Source organism: Rhinatrema bivittatum, chromosome 4, assembly GCF_901001135.1.
Source record: "Rhinatrema bivittatum chromosome 4, aRhiBiv1.1, whole genome shotgun sequence".
Classification (NCBI taxonomy): Eukaryota; Metazoa; Chordata; class Amphibia; order Gymnophiona; family Rhinatrematidae; genus Rhinatrema; species Rhinatrema bivittatum.
The window spans coordinates 22,998,569-23,014,000 of record NC_042618.1 but is presented as its reverse complement, the minus strand read 5'-3'; the positions used below and the strand labels follow the sequence as shown (position 1 = coordinate 23,014,000).

Here is a 15,432-nt window from a genome sequence, read left to right as displayed (position 1 = left end):
CATAAAAATCTCTGTTGTACCACAGAGGAATGTTTCATGTTTGACCATATATTGGTTTTTCTACTTTCTCCCTCCAAAATTATGCTATTCTTGAACATTATAGTGCAAGGTTTAGATATCGGTCTCTATTCTTACAGCTGTCACTCTTAAGCGATTTTAAATTTTGTCATTTAAGGAAGAGCTATAGCAAAATAGTACTACTTTGGCTAAATAACCGTGTGTTTTTGATTAGTAATGACATTAAAATGATTCTGTACATACTCATAAGTTGTAATTTTCATGCTAAAGAAGGAAAACATCTAGGAATATATGTGAACAGGTAAATTAAATGACATTTTGGCATTTAGCTATGTACTATTTTATTTTTATATTTTTGGGCAATTTTTCATAACTGCATAATGTTTCTCTTTAATTCTTAGGCACATCATCCTATTCTCATCAAGGCTATGGCTATGAGTCAAAGTTATATAGCCTTGACCATGGCCATGAAAAACCTCAAGACAAGAAAAAGAAAACCTCTAGCCTTGCCACACTCAAAAAGAAATTTATTAAACGTCGTAAATCAAACCGATCTGCTGATCATGCCAAGCAGATGCGGGAACTGCTCTCTGGCTGGGATGTAAGAGATGTTAATGCATTGGCGGAAGAATATGAGGGAACTTCAGCTTTAAAAGAGCTTTCTTTGCAAGCTAGTTTGGCAAGATCAGAAACCAGGACATTACAAAAAGACATGGCTGATCTTTATGAATACAAATACTGTACTGATGTGGATTTAATATTTCAGGAAACATGCTTTCCTGTGCATCGTGCCATCTTGGCAGCAAGGTGTCCATTTTTTAAAGCATTGCTTTCATCCTCACCAGAGTATGGTGCGGAAATAATTATGGATATCAACACTGCTGGCATAGATATGCCAATGTTTTCTGCTCTGTTACACTATCTTTACACAGGAGAATTTGGAATGGAAGACTCCAGGTTCCAAAATGTCGATATTCTTGTGCAGCTTAGCGAAGAATTTGGAACACCTAATTCGTTAGATATAGATATGCGTGGATTATTTGATTATATGTGTTACTATGATGCTGTCCTTAGCTTTTCATCAGACTCTGACCTGGTTGAAGCTTTTGGTGGAAATCAGAACTGCCTAGAAGAAGAGCTCAGAGCTCACAAAGCTGTCCTTTCGGCTCGATCTCCATTTTTCCGAAACTTATTGCAGAGGAGAATACGGACAGGTGAAGAAATTACAGACAGAACACTGCGAACACCAACTAGAATTATACTGGATGAAACCATCATACCAAAAAAATATGCTAAAGTCATTTTGCATTGTATGTATACGGATGTAGTGGACCTCGCCTTCGTTTTGCACTGCAGCCCATCTGTGGGAAGTCTAAGTGAAGTTCAGGCTCTGGTAGCTGGAAAGCCAAACATGGCAAGGGCTGAAGAAGCTATGGAGCTTTACCACATAGCACTGTTCTTGGAGTTTAATATGCTTGCACAAGGTAGGACACATTCTCTCTCTTTTTTTTCTTTTTTTTTTTTTTTGTGTAACACTTTTTATTGGCATGAAGCCAAGGTAACAGGATCAAAACAGCCAGCAATAACATATATCCAAACTACCTCTTCCCCCCTCCCCCCCACCTTCCCAAGCACCCCTTTTCCCCTGAACATTTATTGTAGGGAGCCATTGAGATAGTGAGATACTGAAATAGCATTCCCATATTAGACACATTCCTTAACATTCATAATCCTCATTCTTCTTTCATATCTTTTTTACTCTGCACCTTCTTTGGCAAGCTGTCAAGAAATGCACCCCAGACATCTGTGAATGCTTTGGCAGACTTCTGAGATTTAAACAACCAGGATTTGTAATCTAAAGTAAGCAAACCAACCAGCTCTGCATGCCAAAATGCCTCTGTGGGCGCCTCCCCTGAAAGCCAGTTTGTTAAAATACATTTTTTTTTGCTATTGCCATACCTTTGTTTACAAAACGCAATTTCCCTTGATCCCCCACAAAGCTCTGTCAAACCTATTCCCAAAAGGCACATCCCCCGCCTGCTGTGGAGTTGTATCTACAATAATTTGTCTATTGTTAATACGGTTCCTCGAAATGCATTCAATAGGGGACATTCCCATACATTATGATAAAGTGTAGCATTTGAACTTAGACATTTTAAACAATTAGATGATTCTGCTGTTCCCATTTTAAAAGCTCTCATTGGAGACATCAGAGTTCTGTGGCATAGTCTCAAGTGTTGATCTCGTAACAAAGCAGATATGCCTTTATATGCAATAACATTTTCAAGAACTTCTCTCTTCTAAATTTACTCCTGGGTCCTGTCCCCATTTTGCCACAGCTCCAGTTAATATAGTATAATTAGTTTGAAATTGCAAATATTTATACATATGAGCTAGTGTATACTGCTTTTTTTAGAATATACACAATAACTTTTGAAAAGCCTTGGAGGTAAGACATATCTTCCCTCTTGGCATTATTGATGTTATGTAATTCTGAGGCTGCTTTTAGGCCAAACAATCTGACTTCTGGAATCCTACAACTCTTGGTAATAGTCAGAACTATAGACTTCTCCATTTTCAGCATTGATGAAAAAACTGAAAGGGTTTATTTCTTTTCCTTAACTTTGAAAACACCAACTGCTGACCTGGCTGAAAGTCAGGGTTACCACTAAATGGCAACCACATTGAAACTCTCCAGTTTATAACGCCTACAATAACTATGTTAACAATCGCATGAATATTTTTGAACACTTTGTTAAACATCGAAACTTTGTAAACTGTTGTGATGGCGAAACCGAACAACGGTATATAAAATTCGATAAATAAAATAAAATAATTTTTGCCTTAAAAATTTATGGACTTGACGCATGTCATTAACCAATATGTTCTGATTTGTGTTGATAGTTGGTCTGCACGAGCATGCAACACAAAATTTAAGTCCAATGGTGCATGCATCTCAGCATGCATCCAATATTGTAAATTGGGAAATTCCCATCCCCCCTCCACTATAGGGGCCGCCAATTTTGTTATCAATATACATGCCCTTTTCCCTCTCCAAATGAATGCAGAACATAGTTTAAGTATAACCTGAAGATCTTTCTTTTTCAAAGTTATTGGTAGCATTTGTAGAATATAGAGAAGCTTCGGAAGTAAAATCATCTTTGATTGCTATTCTGCTAATATATTTAAAGATAAATTCATTCTGCTCTGCAATTTGTTTTTTAAAACTGCCACAATATGTGTTACATTACTTACATACCATTCCAAAATATGCTTATGAATATATATTCCCAGATATTTAATTTTCTGTTGTGCCCATTGTAGAGGAAAACTTGCCCAATTACCTGACAAATCGAGGCCTTCTGATTTTTCTATATTAATCTTAATTCCAGAAAAACTTACATAGTGGTTGAAAACACTTAATATCTGAGTTACATGCTGTTTTGCTTCAGGAAGAATAACAGGATATCATTAGCAAATAGGAAGACCGATGGGAGGGAGTTGTTTGCTTCTGATTATGTCTATGTTCTGGATATACTTATCTAGAGCCTTAATTGTTCCAGTGATGGAATAAAAGGTAAGGGGAATAATGGGGCACCCCTCTCTTGTACCCCTAGCCAGCGAGAACGGAGAAGATAGAATCCCCATGACCCTTATACTAGCTGTGGGGTTTGTGTATAATACTTGAATCACTTCCTTTGTAAAGCCATGAAAATACACATTCTAGTACTCTTTGTTGGAAAGACCAGTTGACCATGTCGAAGGCTTTTTCCACATTAAAGCTGATCAGCATCGGATCTTTTACCTTCAGTTCTTTACATAATGTTTGGAGCACTACAAGTCTTCTAATATTCTTGCTGGATTTTCTTCCTTCAACAAAACCTGCCTGCCCATCAGAGATTGTCATGCAGAATCAATTTTAAACGATTTGCTAGTATCTGTGTGAATAATTTGATACTACTACTTCTACTCATTTCTGTAGCACTACATGACACATGCAGCGCTGTACAAACATACAAAAAGACAGTCCCTTCTCAATAGAGCTTACAGACTAATAAGATAAACATACAGGACAAAAGACTTGGCTAAAAGAAAAGAAAGTTAGTCAAGACTAAAAGCAGACAATAGAGTATAAGATTTAAAAGCAGTTTCAAAAAGGTGGGTCTTTAGATGGGATTTAAACATGGCAAGAGAGGGAGCATGACGCACCAGTTGAGGAAGACTATTCCAAGTACATGGTGCAGCCAGGTGGAAAGTATGGAGTCTGGAATTGGCAGTAGATATCTAAATTTAGTAATGATATAGGCCTATGCGAAGACGCTACTTGAAATTTCTACCTGGCTTAGGCAGTACAATAATCTGCGCCACTTTTATAGTGTCTGGCATCTTACCATTTTTAATCATTGCAGTGTATACCCTCTGTAATGGGTCTACTATTCTAGGACTTAAAAGCTTATAAAACAAAGCAGTCATCCCATCTGGCCAGGAGCCTTTAATGGTTTGTTCTGCAATAGCCATCTGAATATCAGGAATCTGTATAGGACTGTGGAGGTATTCCAATGCTTTTCCTTCAAAGATAGAGATAGCTCCTTTAAAAACATTTTCTCTCTCCTCTACATCTGCGGTCTTTTTCTAATAAAGAGACACATAATATACTTCAAATATCTCACTGATGTCAGCAGAGTCGGACCTTATTTTCCCTGCACTATCTGTCATTGCAGTAATAAAGGAAGCCCCCTCCCTGGATTTAATGAGCCCTGCTAATAATTTGCCCATTTTATTACCATGACCATATGTCACTGATGATCATGCTCTTTGGTGCAATTGATCATTGATTATCGTTTGCAGCATCCAAAACTCCCATTTGTTGCACTCTGAGTTTGAATGTACATATTTCCTCTCTGCCTCTTTGATTTTATCTGCAAGTTCTAAAATTTCCTTGTCCAATTCCTTCTTTTTCCTTAACATGTATCCAATCGTCTCCCTTCTCAACACTACTTTTGTAGTCTCCCAAAACAGAATAGGTTGGTGTTTGTGCTGTTCATTATGTTTAACATATTCTTGCCATTTATTACACAAAAATTGCTTAAAGTTTTTATCCTGAATCAGCCAGCTAGGCATTTTCCAGTTTCTACTCCTCACCTGAGGAGGCCCCATATCCAGTATACATGAGACTAGACAATGATCTGATAAGACTAGACTTTTAATATCTGCTTTAGAGCAGCAATTAAAGTTTTGAAAACTGAGTCCAACCTGGACTTGAGGGGGCGTAACTTGGCTATATGGGTATAATCCCTAGTGTTGGGATTTAGTATATGCTAAATATAAAGTACCTGTAAAGTATCCTATACAAAGTTAAGCCCTTTAGAAGATTTAGCATATGTAGTTGGATTCCCTCATTGGCGGGCCATCTATGGGTCCATTACATAGTTCATATTTCCTCACATGCTCACTGCTGTGTTCCCCAAATCCAGTGTTTTGGCCATTAACTTTGTAAAGAACATATGTTTGTGCCATAAAGAACCAATATAGTAGGTTTCCCAAACAGCGACCCTAGGACCACCACAGATCTCCCATCCTCATCTGCTGTTTTTTTTTTCTCCTCCACAAATGTTATGAATCAGAATAACCACACCTCTACCCTTGGATGAACCTTGAGATGCAAATACCTGTCCTACCCACTTCCTGTTAAGATTCATGTGCTCTTGCAGGAAAGCAATGTGCGACATCACTTTCTCTTTTTATAGGTGTGCCAAGACCCTGCATGTGATACTTTATCTGAGACCCCATTTTGTATCCAATGTATTTATCAACATTTCTATTAACTCCACTATTCCAACATTATACATACTTGCTATGGAAGAGAATACCAGTATCTCCTCATCCTTTTTCATACATTTATCGCTTGTGCTATGTTCATCTCTCACTACACAGTATTATCAAACCCCCTTTCCTACCCCCCCCCCCCCCCCAACTTCCCCAACATTTCTTCGCTTCCACTCCTGAAGTGGAGTTTGGGATGTCATTTTGATGCTTTCTCTTTCATTGCTTTCTCAAGTGCATGTATTTTCATTTGCATTGTGTTAAGCTCCTCTTCATTATGGCAAAATCTCACCTCCATTGTGTCCATGTGAATATTAGTCACTGGAATCCCGTACTTCCTGTATTTGATTTGCTATTTTTCGATCTAACGCTTGTGGTACTGCTTGGGTCAACATGCCTGTCATTTCCTAGCTCCTCGCTCTCCGCCATTTTTGGTTCCTGTAACTGTTTTCTCTTTGTCTTTCCGTACGATTCTACTGGACATTTCCACCAGCTTTCGCATGCTCTGTTACTTTGCAGTTTTAGCTTTCCCCACCTTTAATCCTGCAACGTCGGGGGATCGCAAATATAAGGTACAATTGGCAATTATAAGGAACGGCTCACGGAGCTCAATGGACATGCATCTGCCTCACTTCACATCCCGTGACACCCCCCCCTCCCCCCCCCCCCCACACACACACACATTTTATTTCATTAATCCTAATAAAATTGAATACATGATATTATTTATTTGGGATACATAAACAATATATCTAATGATTTGTTGCTCTCTTGTACTCATTTAAGTTAATAAGGGGCTGATGTACTACTGTCAACTTTGGCTGTTAATATGAATATTGACAGCAAATTTTAATGAAATGCAAATGAAGCATATGTTGTTGGTAAGTTTTGCAGATGAAAATACACTTGTTAATGTGGATGATAACACAAAAAAACTTCACACTTCCCCAAGGTGTAGGGTTTATGTTAATGTGTGTGCTTTACATTTTGCATGTTTTAGTACACATTCTTTTTTGCTGTTCTAATAGTTTGAGCTGTTTTATGTACTTTTGCATCTCATTTACATAAGTTTTGCATTAAAACTGGCACAAGCTAATTATGTGCATTAACATCACTGTTAACATGCATTAACCATTTGCTATAGGTAGCTTGGTGTTTAATGTGCGAGGAGGCTTATGTTATACCGTTAATGTACTATTGTAGGTTGGCCCTGTAGTAAGCAGAGCTGTAAAGATTTATCACAGTATCTTTCAGGTATGGTTTCTTTTCAAGAGTGCAAAATGTCTCTAGTTCAGATTTCTAGCTTTTTTGTTAAACCTTCTGAAGGGTTTATAGCCATCTCTTTAAAGCATTGTAAAATAGCATTGGGTAGATAGGAGTAAGAAGGATTTACGGTCTGGGAAAACTAGCACGGGAATAACTTGCTGATGCAGCGGTAACCCAGTACTCGAGACCTGCGTCCGGCTCTACCTCTTTTAGCCCCTCCCCCTGTTCCCCAATAATACCAAGACACATCTGTATGGATAAAACAAAGGCCGCAGTTTATTAAACTTAAACTTAACCTGAGCCAAAATGTTAACAACAATCAAATACCCCCACCATAACTTTCTCGTCCTTATCCCCCCTTTGCTTACACCGCGGCCCGGTGATAAGCTAACGTTGTTGCCCCCCTTTTCCCCTACTCACCCCGCCGCGTCACCAGCGAGGGCAAGCTTGCGGCCTGAGCATCGGCCCCCCTCTTGCTCATTAGGCCTTCCCGTGTAGCAGCCCCAAGCTACACGGGCATTCCTCCCCCCCTCCGAACAATAAATTACAATTACACAATATACAATACAGCATATGGCTCGGGTTTTCCGCCACCAAACAAAGACCTAATGTCAATTAGGCCTTGTGCCCCCACTGCGGCCCCCTAGGACTAAGCTAATCTGGCCCCTAAGCCCCTCTTCCAAGGCATTATTAAACAGGTCAATTCCGACATCGGAAAGGTGTACCCCATCACTCAGAAAATAACCCTCCAACAGGTCCCAGGACCACTGATGCCTAATCCAAAATCCGCCCTCCCTTACCAGCCATTTGCCAATTTGGCGGTTCAGTTTCTTCACACCTTGCTGCCATAAGGGCTCGTGCTGGTGTTTCAGTCGAATAATGACATCCGACCAACCCAATGTCGTGTGGGGCAAACGATTCATGAGGGACGCCATATCCTTTCTCATCATTTGTATGAGCTGGCGACAGGTCACACTACCGATGTCGTTGCCCCCCAAATGAATGATAAGCCATTCCGGGGCACCCCACCGCTCAATATTGCCTTGCAACAAATCCCAAAGGCCTTCCCATTTCAGCCCCCCTATTCCAATCCAGCGCACGTGCACATCCTCAGGAGGCAGATTCAAATGCTCGCCGTAAGGCCTCCTCTTTGCACGACGGTAGGCACGATGAATAAAGGAATGACCCACGATCCAGGCACAATTCCTTGTCAACTCCTTCCCAGCCTGATCTGCAAGACAAACAACCTCATTAGGCACGATCAGACCGACATGAACAACGCTGACTCTAGCGCCTAACATAAGTCCGAAATGCCTCCGACTTCCACCTCCCCAGAGCCTTAATCCTAGCTGTGGACCAGCCCAGTTCCGCAGCCGTGGTGGCCACACCTATGCGAAAAGAATGAGACGAAAAACGGGCCGCGTCCCAACCTAGCACCTCCGCCCCTCTACGCAAAACGGCCCCGAACTGATAGCGGGTGAGGGGAGAGCCATCTGCATGCACCAGGAAATAACCCCGACTGGCGGACGCACCTCGAGGTAGTGCAGCGCCAAGCGCACTGGACAGACTAAAGCACACTCCGCCGGGATCAAAGAAATCCAGGCGCCCTTACCGCTTTGATCAGTTTTAGAGCGGGGAATCCGCAAAGACACACGCTGGACAAATACGCTCACGTCCCCCACCTGTAACCCTTCTCGCCAGTCCTGCTCCACCCGGGTCCTAGCCACTAACTCCCCTATGCGCAACGCACCAAAAAACGCCCAGGAAAAGGCTAAACGGAATAGGTCACGCTCGTACTCCGAGCTAAAAACCCTGCAAAGGCCGTGGGCTAAATCAAGCAAATCCCCATGCCGGATCGGCAACCGCCTATCCACCCGTGTGCCCCCCCCCCCCCCTACCCCAGCCCTCCAAAACTTTCTTAAGTAAAAAACTGCGCAAAGGGTGTGTACACCCCTCCAACTTTTGGAAGAAGGCAAAGCCCGCCAGGTGACTGCGGACAGACGCCAACGAAAAACCCACCCCTTTTGCCCACAAAATAAACTGGAGCAACGCCGGCACCCGAACCCGTCCCCCTTTCCATCCCGAAGCCACCAGAAAACGTGTCACAACTGCATTCCCTGCCACGTAAGCTGTCCAGGTGGCCGGGGCCACAGAGCGCCGAATCAGGTCCCATGTCGCATCTTGACCAAGTTCCACAGATGGGCGGGGACCCGCTCCCCATGGCAGTCCGCTTGTGGAGCAACGACCCGGAATGTGTCCCACTTAAAACGAGAGCATCAGCTATGAGGTTGGAAGACCCTGGGACATGACGCGCCCGCAGGCTCACATTCAACTGCAAACATAGTAACACCATCACCCTCAAAAGAGCAGAGACTTTAGAGCACTTGGCTGCCTGCCTGTTGACCACTTGCACCACGCCTAAGTTGTCGCACCACCATACCACTCGCTTATTTGCCAGGTCGCGCCCCCAAATAGTCAATGCCACTACGATCGGGAAGAGTTCAAGGAAGGTGATATTCTTCACCAGACCCTCGTTCACCCATGAGGTCGGCCATGGCTCCGCGCACCATTTGCCGCGAAAATACAACCCCAGGCCCGACGCCCCAGCCGCATCGGAATACAATTCCAATTGAGCATTGGACACCTCGGGCTCCATCATCAAGCATATCCCATTGAAGGAACGTAAAAATTCTTCCCACACAGCCAGCTCTTCTCGTACCGGGCGCGACACCCTAAGGAAGTGATGTGCTGACCGAATCCCAGCCGTTCTGGCCGACAAACGCCGTATGAACGCCCTCCCCATAGGTATCACTCGGCATGCAAAATTCAAGGAACCGATTAACGACTGCATCTGCCTTAATGTCACCTTACTCGCTGCCCGCACACTGCTTACCAACTGCCGTAATTTGTGCACTTTGTCCTCTGGCAAACGACAAACCATGGCCACCGAATCCAATTCAATGCCCAGGAACGTCAAACAAGTTACCGGACCTTCGGTTTTATCGGCCCCAATGGGCACGCCAAAGCGTTCCGCTGTTTGCAAAAAGCCTTGTAACTGCCTTAGGCAAACCTCTGTCCCCCCCGGACCGACAAATAAAAAATCGTCCAAATAATGCAGCGAATCCTCGCACGCAGTAAAACTCTTCGCCGCCCAGTGCACAAACGAACTAAACATTTCGAACAAGGCACATGAAATTGCGCAGCCCATGGGAAGGCAGCGATCAATGAAGTAACCGCCCTCAAAGTAAAAACCAAACAAAGGAAAACACGACGGGTGTATCGGGAGCAATGGAAAAGCGGACTCGATATCCGCTTTTGCCAACAAAGCTCCCCGCCCCGCCTTTTGAACCAAAGTAACCGCCTCGTCAAAAGAAGCATATTTGACCACGCACGCTGCCCACGGGATAAAATCATTAACCGACCCCCCTCTTGGATGCGACAAATTCAAGATTAGACGAAACTTTCCCGTAACCTTTTTTGGAATCACCGCCAAGGGGGAAACATGCATTCGCCCATAAGGCTTACTCGAAAAAGGACCGACTATCCTGCCCTGCTCAAGTTCCTCGCGAATTTTCAATCTGGCCACCTGCACCATTTTATAAACGGATCTGGAATTCCCAACCCTACCCCCGTGCCCCGGACCTACGTATGGGATACGAAACCCTTCGGAAAACCCTTCCCGTAGGGGCTGAGCCGCAACCCTATCCGGATACCTGCTCAAACCAGCGACGAACTCAGGCAACCGGATGGGGGAGTCAGCCTTACACTCAAGGAGGGACCTACTTGGTTCCTGTACTACCGCCCCCACCCCCGGCCCCGCGTGAACACTTAACGGCTGAGTGGGCTCCGCCGCATGTGGCGCAAGCATGCCGGAACTTGCACTCCGGAAACAAACAGGTGAGCTTGTTGAAGCGCCAGCATACGTCCCCCGCCCCTCCAACTCCTTTGGAGCCAGGCTCTCCGCTTCGCGCTCCCCCGACACGAAAGGACTGACCCCTACCCCCGACAACACAGTCCCGGTTGCATGCGCCCCTAGCCCCCCTTGGCTCTTCCGGGCCACCCCTACACTTTTGTTAGTCATTTGAGTCAACCAGAGGTGTATGTCCTGAGAACCCCAGGACATAAACTTGTTCCCAGCCATCTTATCTCGGAATTTCTCATCATAGTTGAGCCATGCCCAACCATCATAATCCCGAAAAGCCCCTAGGATACTGTCCGTGTAGGACAGCAAAGCACCGTACTGGGAGGGGTCAAAATGACTAACTACACTAGCTAACCGCAGAAATCCCCGCATCCAGTTAACGACGTTCTTGGCGATGCGCGGGACTGAGCCACTCCTCCGGAGGCGCTTCTTCGCCTTCTTGGATAACCGTTTCCCACCCCTTCGCCCCTCTAGTAACTTGAAGATATTAACAAATTTCCTCCGCCGTATCTGCTTCACTAAGCGGGTGGGCACCTCCTCCCAGAGCTCCGAAAGGGAAGCCGCCGCCGGTTGACCCACGTCACATTTCGGACCCTCCCCCAGGACGACGCCCCTACTCGGCCGGGACCCGCTGGAACCCGTCTCAGAGGACGAGGAACTATCACTAGAATCCCCCCACGATCTCATGCGCACTCCCCCTCGCCCCTTACCGCGGCGCACGTCGCTATCCTTACCTGCATCCACATGCGTGCCGACATCCTCCATAGCCACCGTTACCGGGCCCTGTCTCTCCACGCCCTGACGCTCCGTCCCTCCGGCAGCCCTCGCAAATCCTTCGTGGGACCTCCATTGCTCCCTGCTCGAAGGACCTGGGAGATCCTCCCCTGCAAAAGCGGTAGAAAAACCCTCCGCGCCACAAAGCCGAGGACGAGGGTCCCCAACCGGGGCCTGGGAAGCGCTAGCATGGGGAACCGGAACCCTGCGCTGACCCACTAGCAAACTCTGCGTTCCCTGGAACATGGGGTCCCCAGACATCAGGCTTTGCACCATTGGGTCCTGCACGCTGCTTCCGCTAGGCCTTTGGAAAACAATATAACCAGCCCTAGCTAGGTGCCCAAGAATTTCCGCCAGGGCAGCAGCCGAAGCAGGCTGAGAGAAATTCCCCAGGGGCATAGCAGGCAGGTTCACAGGAAGGGGCATATTATGAGGAACATCTGAGCCCCGTGAGGCGCAAGGACCACTAGGGGGGACCACACTGCAATGGGAGGGGGCCACCGCATTTCCCACAGTGCCTCTACGGGGGGCACTGGACCTGCGGCCTCGGTGAGCGGAACGCGCTCTGGGACGGCAGGAGGGAGCTAGAAAAGCCGGAGCTAGAAAAGCCGGGCTGCCGGCCGCGGAGGGAGGCTCCGGGGGGACCACGTGGCCACGCTGCGGGTGGCGAACAGCCGGCGCAGGAGCAAGTGGGTGGGCGGTTGGGCCGGCAGCAGCCGCCTGTGCCGCAGGGAAACAGTCCCCAGAAGGTAGGGAAAGAGTTTGGGAGGGTGGTGGACGCGGAACTGAGGGGGGCACCGGCCCGTCCAACGACGCCACCTGCGCGTGCGGCGGAGAAAGGGGTCGGCCCAAGGCAAGGCCGAAGTGGGAGCCCGGGCTGTAAGGGGGGGATTCGGGGTCGGGCTCCGGACCACTTTCACCCGATTCCGCAGTCATGTCGGGTGGCGGACACGGGGGAGGCGCAGGAACAAAAGGGGGGGGAGGGGGGCCGCATGGCCGGCGAAACCGGCCCACTCACCCGTGGCTCCAAGCTCCGGGCCTCCGGACGGCTCTGCAAAGCGCGGGCCCCCCCTCGCCTGGCTCCCGCCGCCGCTGCCGCCGTCGTCCTCGCGGGCCTAGGCCGCGACTGTGCAGGCTGCTGACCGCGAGTGCGCCGCATGTTGGCAAAGCACAGCAAAGTAGCGAAAGCTGTTAACCGGATGGAAGGCGGAAGGGAAGCGAAGACAAAACGCGACCGGCTGGAAAAACGCCGCACAGCTGAGAATCAGGACAGCAGCAAGCACGAACCCATGCTTGATCCGCTGCCTGGTTCCCAACTGCCTCGCTCCCTACTCAACCCCCTATTTATGCCTCCCTCTTAACCAATGGCGAAGCGGCATTTGAATTGCCGCTTCCCCATTGGTACCCTCTCTACTGTTTCCCCTTATGGCCCTGCTTACTCCCGCCCCCGCTAGCCTCCTCCCGCGCTCGCGCCCGGGTTACCTGCGGCGACACTGGACTAGCCAGTGTCGCCTTCTTTTACTACCCTTAACCAATAAGCCTGATGCTTTGGATGCAACTCAACATTGCTCTCTGCTTCAATGGCAAGAAGTAACGGGGAATTGGATTCAGACAGCAACCAACAAGAACCCTGACTTTGACGATTTGGGAAACTAAGAATGGGGGCGACCTGTGTGCGCGGCAAATGCTATCATAAGCTTGCTGGGCAGACTGCATAGAACGTTTGGTCCTTTTCTGCCATCATTTCTGTTTCTATAAGGATGTTTGACCACTAAGTTGAAAAAGCTTCTAAACCAACATTCTAAATATTTGAAATTTATTTAACATTTTAACTATTATAGAACAAAACTGTTAACTACAACACTGAAAATGATTTTGCATTTATATTTACAAATAGAATAAACATTTTTCCTTTGGAAATAAATTGTATAGTGAGGGGTCATGAAAGAATGTCAAAGGTTATAGCTTCCTAAAACTGTAGGCAGTAAGAATAACAGGAATGTAAGGTCCCAATGTAATAAAGTGCGTTCAGCAGAGTGCACAATTTTCCTTTCAGTCAGATTACACATTCTTTGTGAGCAAATTGTATTCCTGATGCAGTAAAGAGTTTGCGTATAAAACTGTGATTTACTTAGCACCCTCGCATGGAAATCCCATGCTAAGGAAGGCATTAGTTGTTTACCACCACCCCCAGTGCGGAGAGGTGCGCTGGCTTAACTCTTGGTCAGAAGTGGAGTAAAATTTCCAGCGTTAGTATAAGTCTATGGGCTGAAGCAGGAGTTCTGGCGCCGGGAGCTTTATTCTGGATTTATGCGCAGAGAACATTTTTTGCGCACTCAAACCAGAGTTAAAATGTGTGCTTAGCACAGGCTAATTGCACATTTTAACTTGGGAGAGGGGGAGAGGGGGGAGTCTCTTGGACATGTTTTATGCACACAAAACATGATTTGTGTTTGTTTTATATGCATAAAATGATTTATGTGTATAAAAATGCTTTGGCATAGAAAACGTTTTGTGCATATAAATCATATTTATGATGTGATATTTTTTGATTTGTTAAAATTTGATTGCTTAAGCCCAAGGCACTAAGTGATTTCCAAAACATACATTCATAATAAAAATGCAAAAAATTCTAAACAGTAGCAAAACATCTGTGGTTACAGGTAGTTCAGAAAACATGGTTTGTATGTACATTTTTGTGTGCAAACTTTTAATGCCAATGCTTTAGCACATTATTTTCTTACTGCATTGGTACTTAAATTATTTTTCAGTGCATGTATTAAACTGTGCACTGAGTTTCAGCGTAGTCTTCATGTAGGGTTTATTACATTGGCCCCAGGTGTGCTACTGGAAGGGACAACAAAGAATTGTGTGTAACTGTCAGTTTTCACAGTGTGTTTTTAGAGCCTGAAAACCAGAAAATACCATTTCGTTATTTAGAAAAAAAAGGACTTAAGTTACAAGAAATTTAAGAAAACTGCTGTTGGCTATAAAGGGAGCATTAATACTATTTGAAAACATCATATAGAGTTCACAATTAAAGAACACATTTAACTGCAGGGGAAGAACCCAAAGTGACTCTGCTGATTGATTATGCTGCCATTCAAAATTCATTCAATATATTTAAATGAAAATGAAGACCTACTACTACGCACTCTTCGGGTAATTGCATATGTTTGGCATTTAGAAACATAGAAGCATGATGACAGAAAAAGACCATATGGCCCATCTAGTCTGCCCATCCATCCAATTTATGTAGCCCTTATAGTTCCCTTCACTCTCTTGAATTCAGATACTGTTTTTGCCTCTACCACATCCACTGGGAAGGCCATTCCATGCATCCATTACCCTCTCTGTAAAGAAATAATTCCTAAGATTACGCCTGAGTCTACCCTCTTTCACCCTCTTCCCATGACTCCTTTTTCTAGAGCCTCATGCATGGAAGTCTTGGAGGGATTTAAATGTCTCTATCATATCTCCTCTATCTTGTCTTTCCTCTAGGGTATGCATGTTTAGATCTTTGTCTATCCCCATGTGCTTTAGAACGAAGACCATTGACCATTTTAGCAGCCACTCTCTAGACCGACTCCATCCTGTTTATATCCCTTTGAAGGTGCCGTCTCCAGAAT

General features: G+C 45.5%; 1 protein-coding gene across 6 annotated transcripts in view; it reads left to right on the top strand.

Annotated features, from left to right (window-relative positions):
- BTBD7 (BTB domain containing 7) overlaps positions 1-15,432 on the top strand; it is a 235,697-nt gene that overhangs the window by 93,239 nt on the left and 127,026 nt on the right. For all 6 annotated transcript variants that reach the window (XM_029597853.1, XM_029597852.1, XM_029597851.1 and 3 more), the window contains one exon: positions 420-1,502. In XM_029597853.1, coding sequence (XP_029453713.1) covers positions 420-1,502 — 1,083 coding nt within the window. The remainder of the gene's footprint in view (positions 1-419; positions 1,503-15,432) is intronic.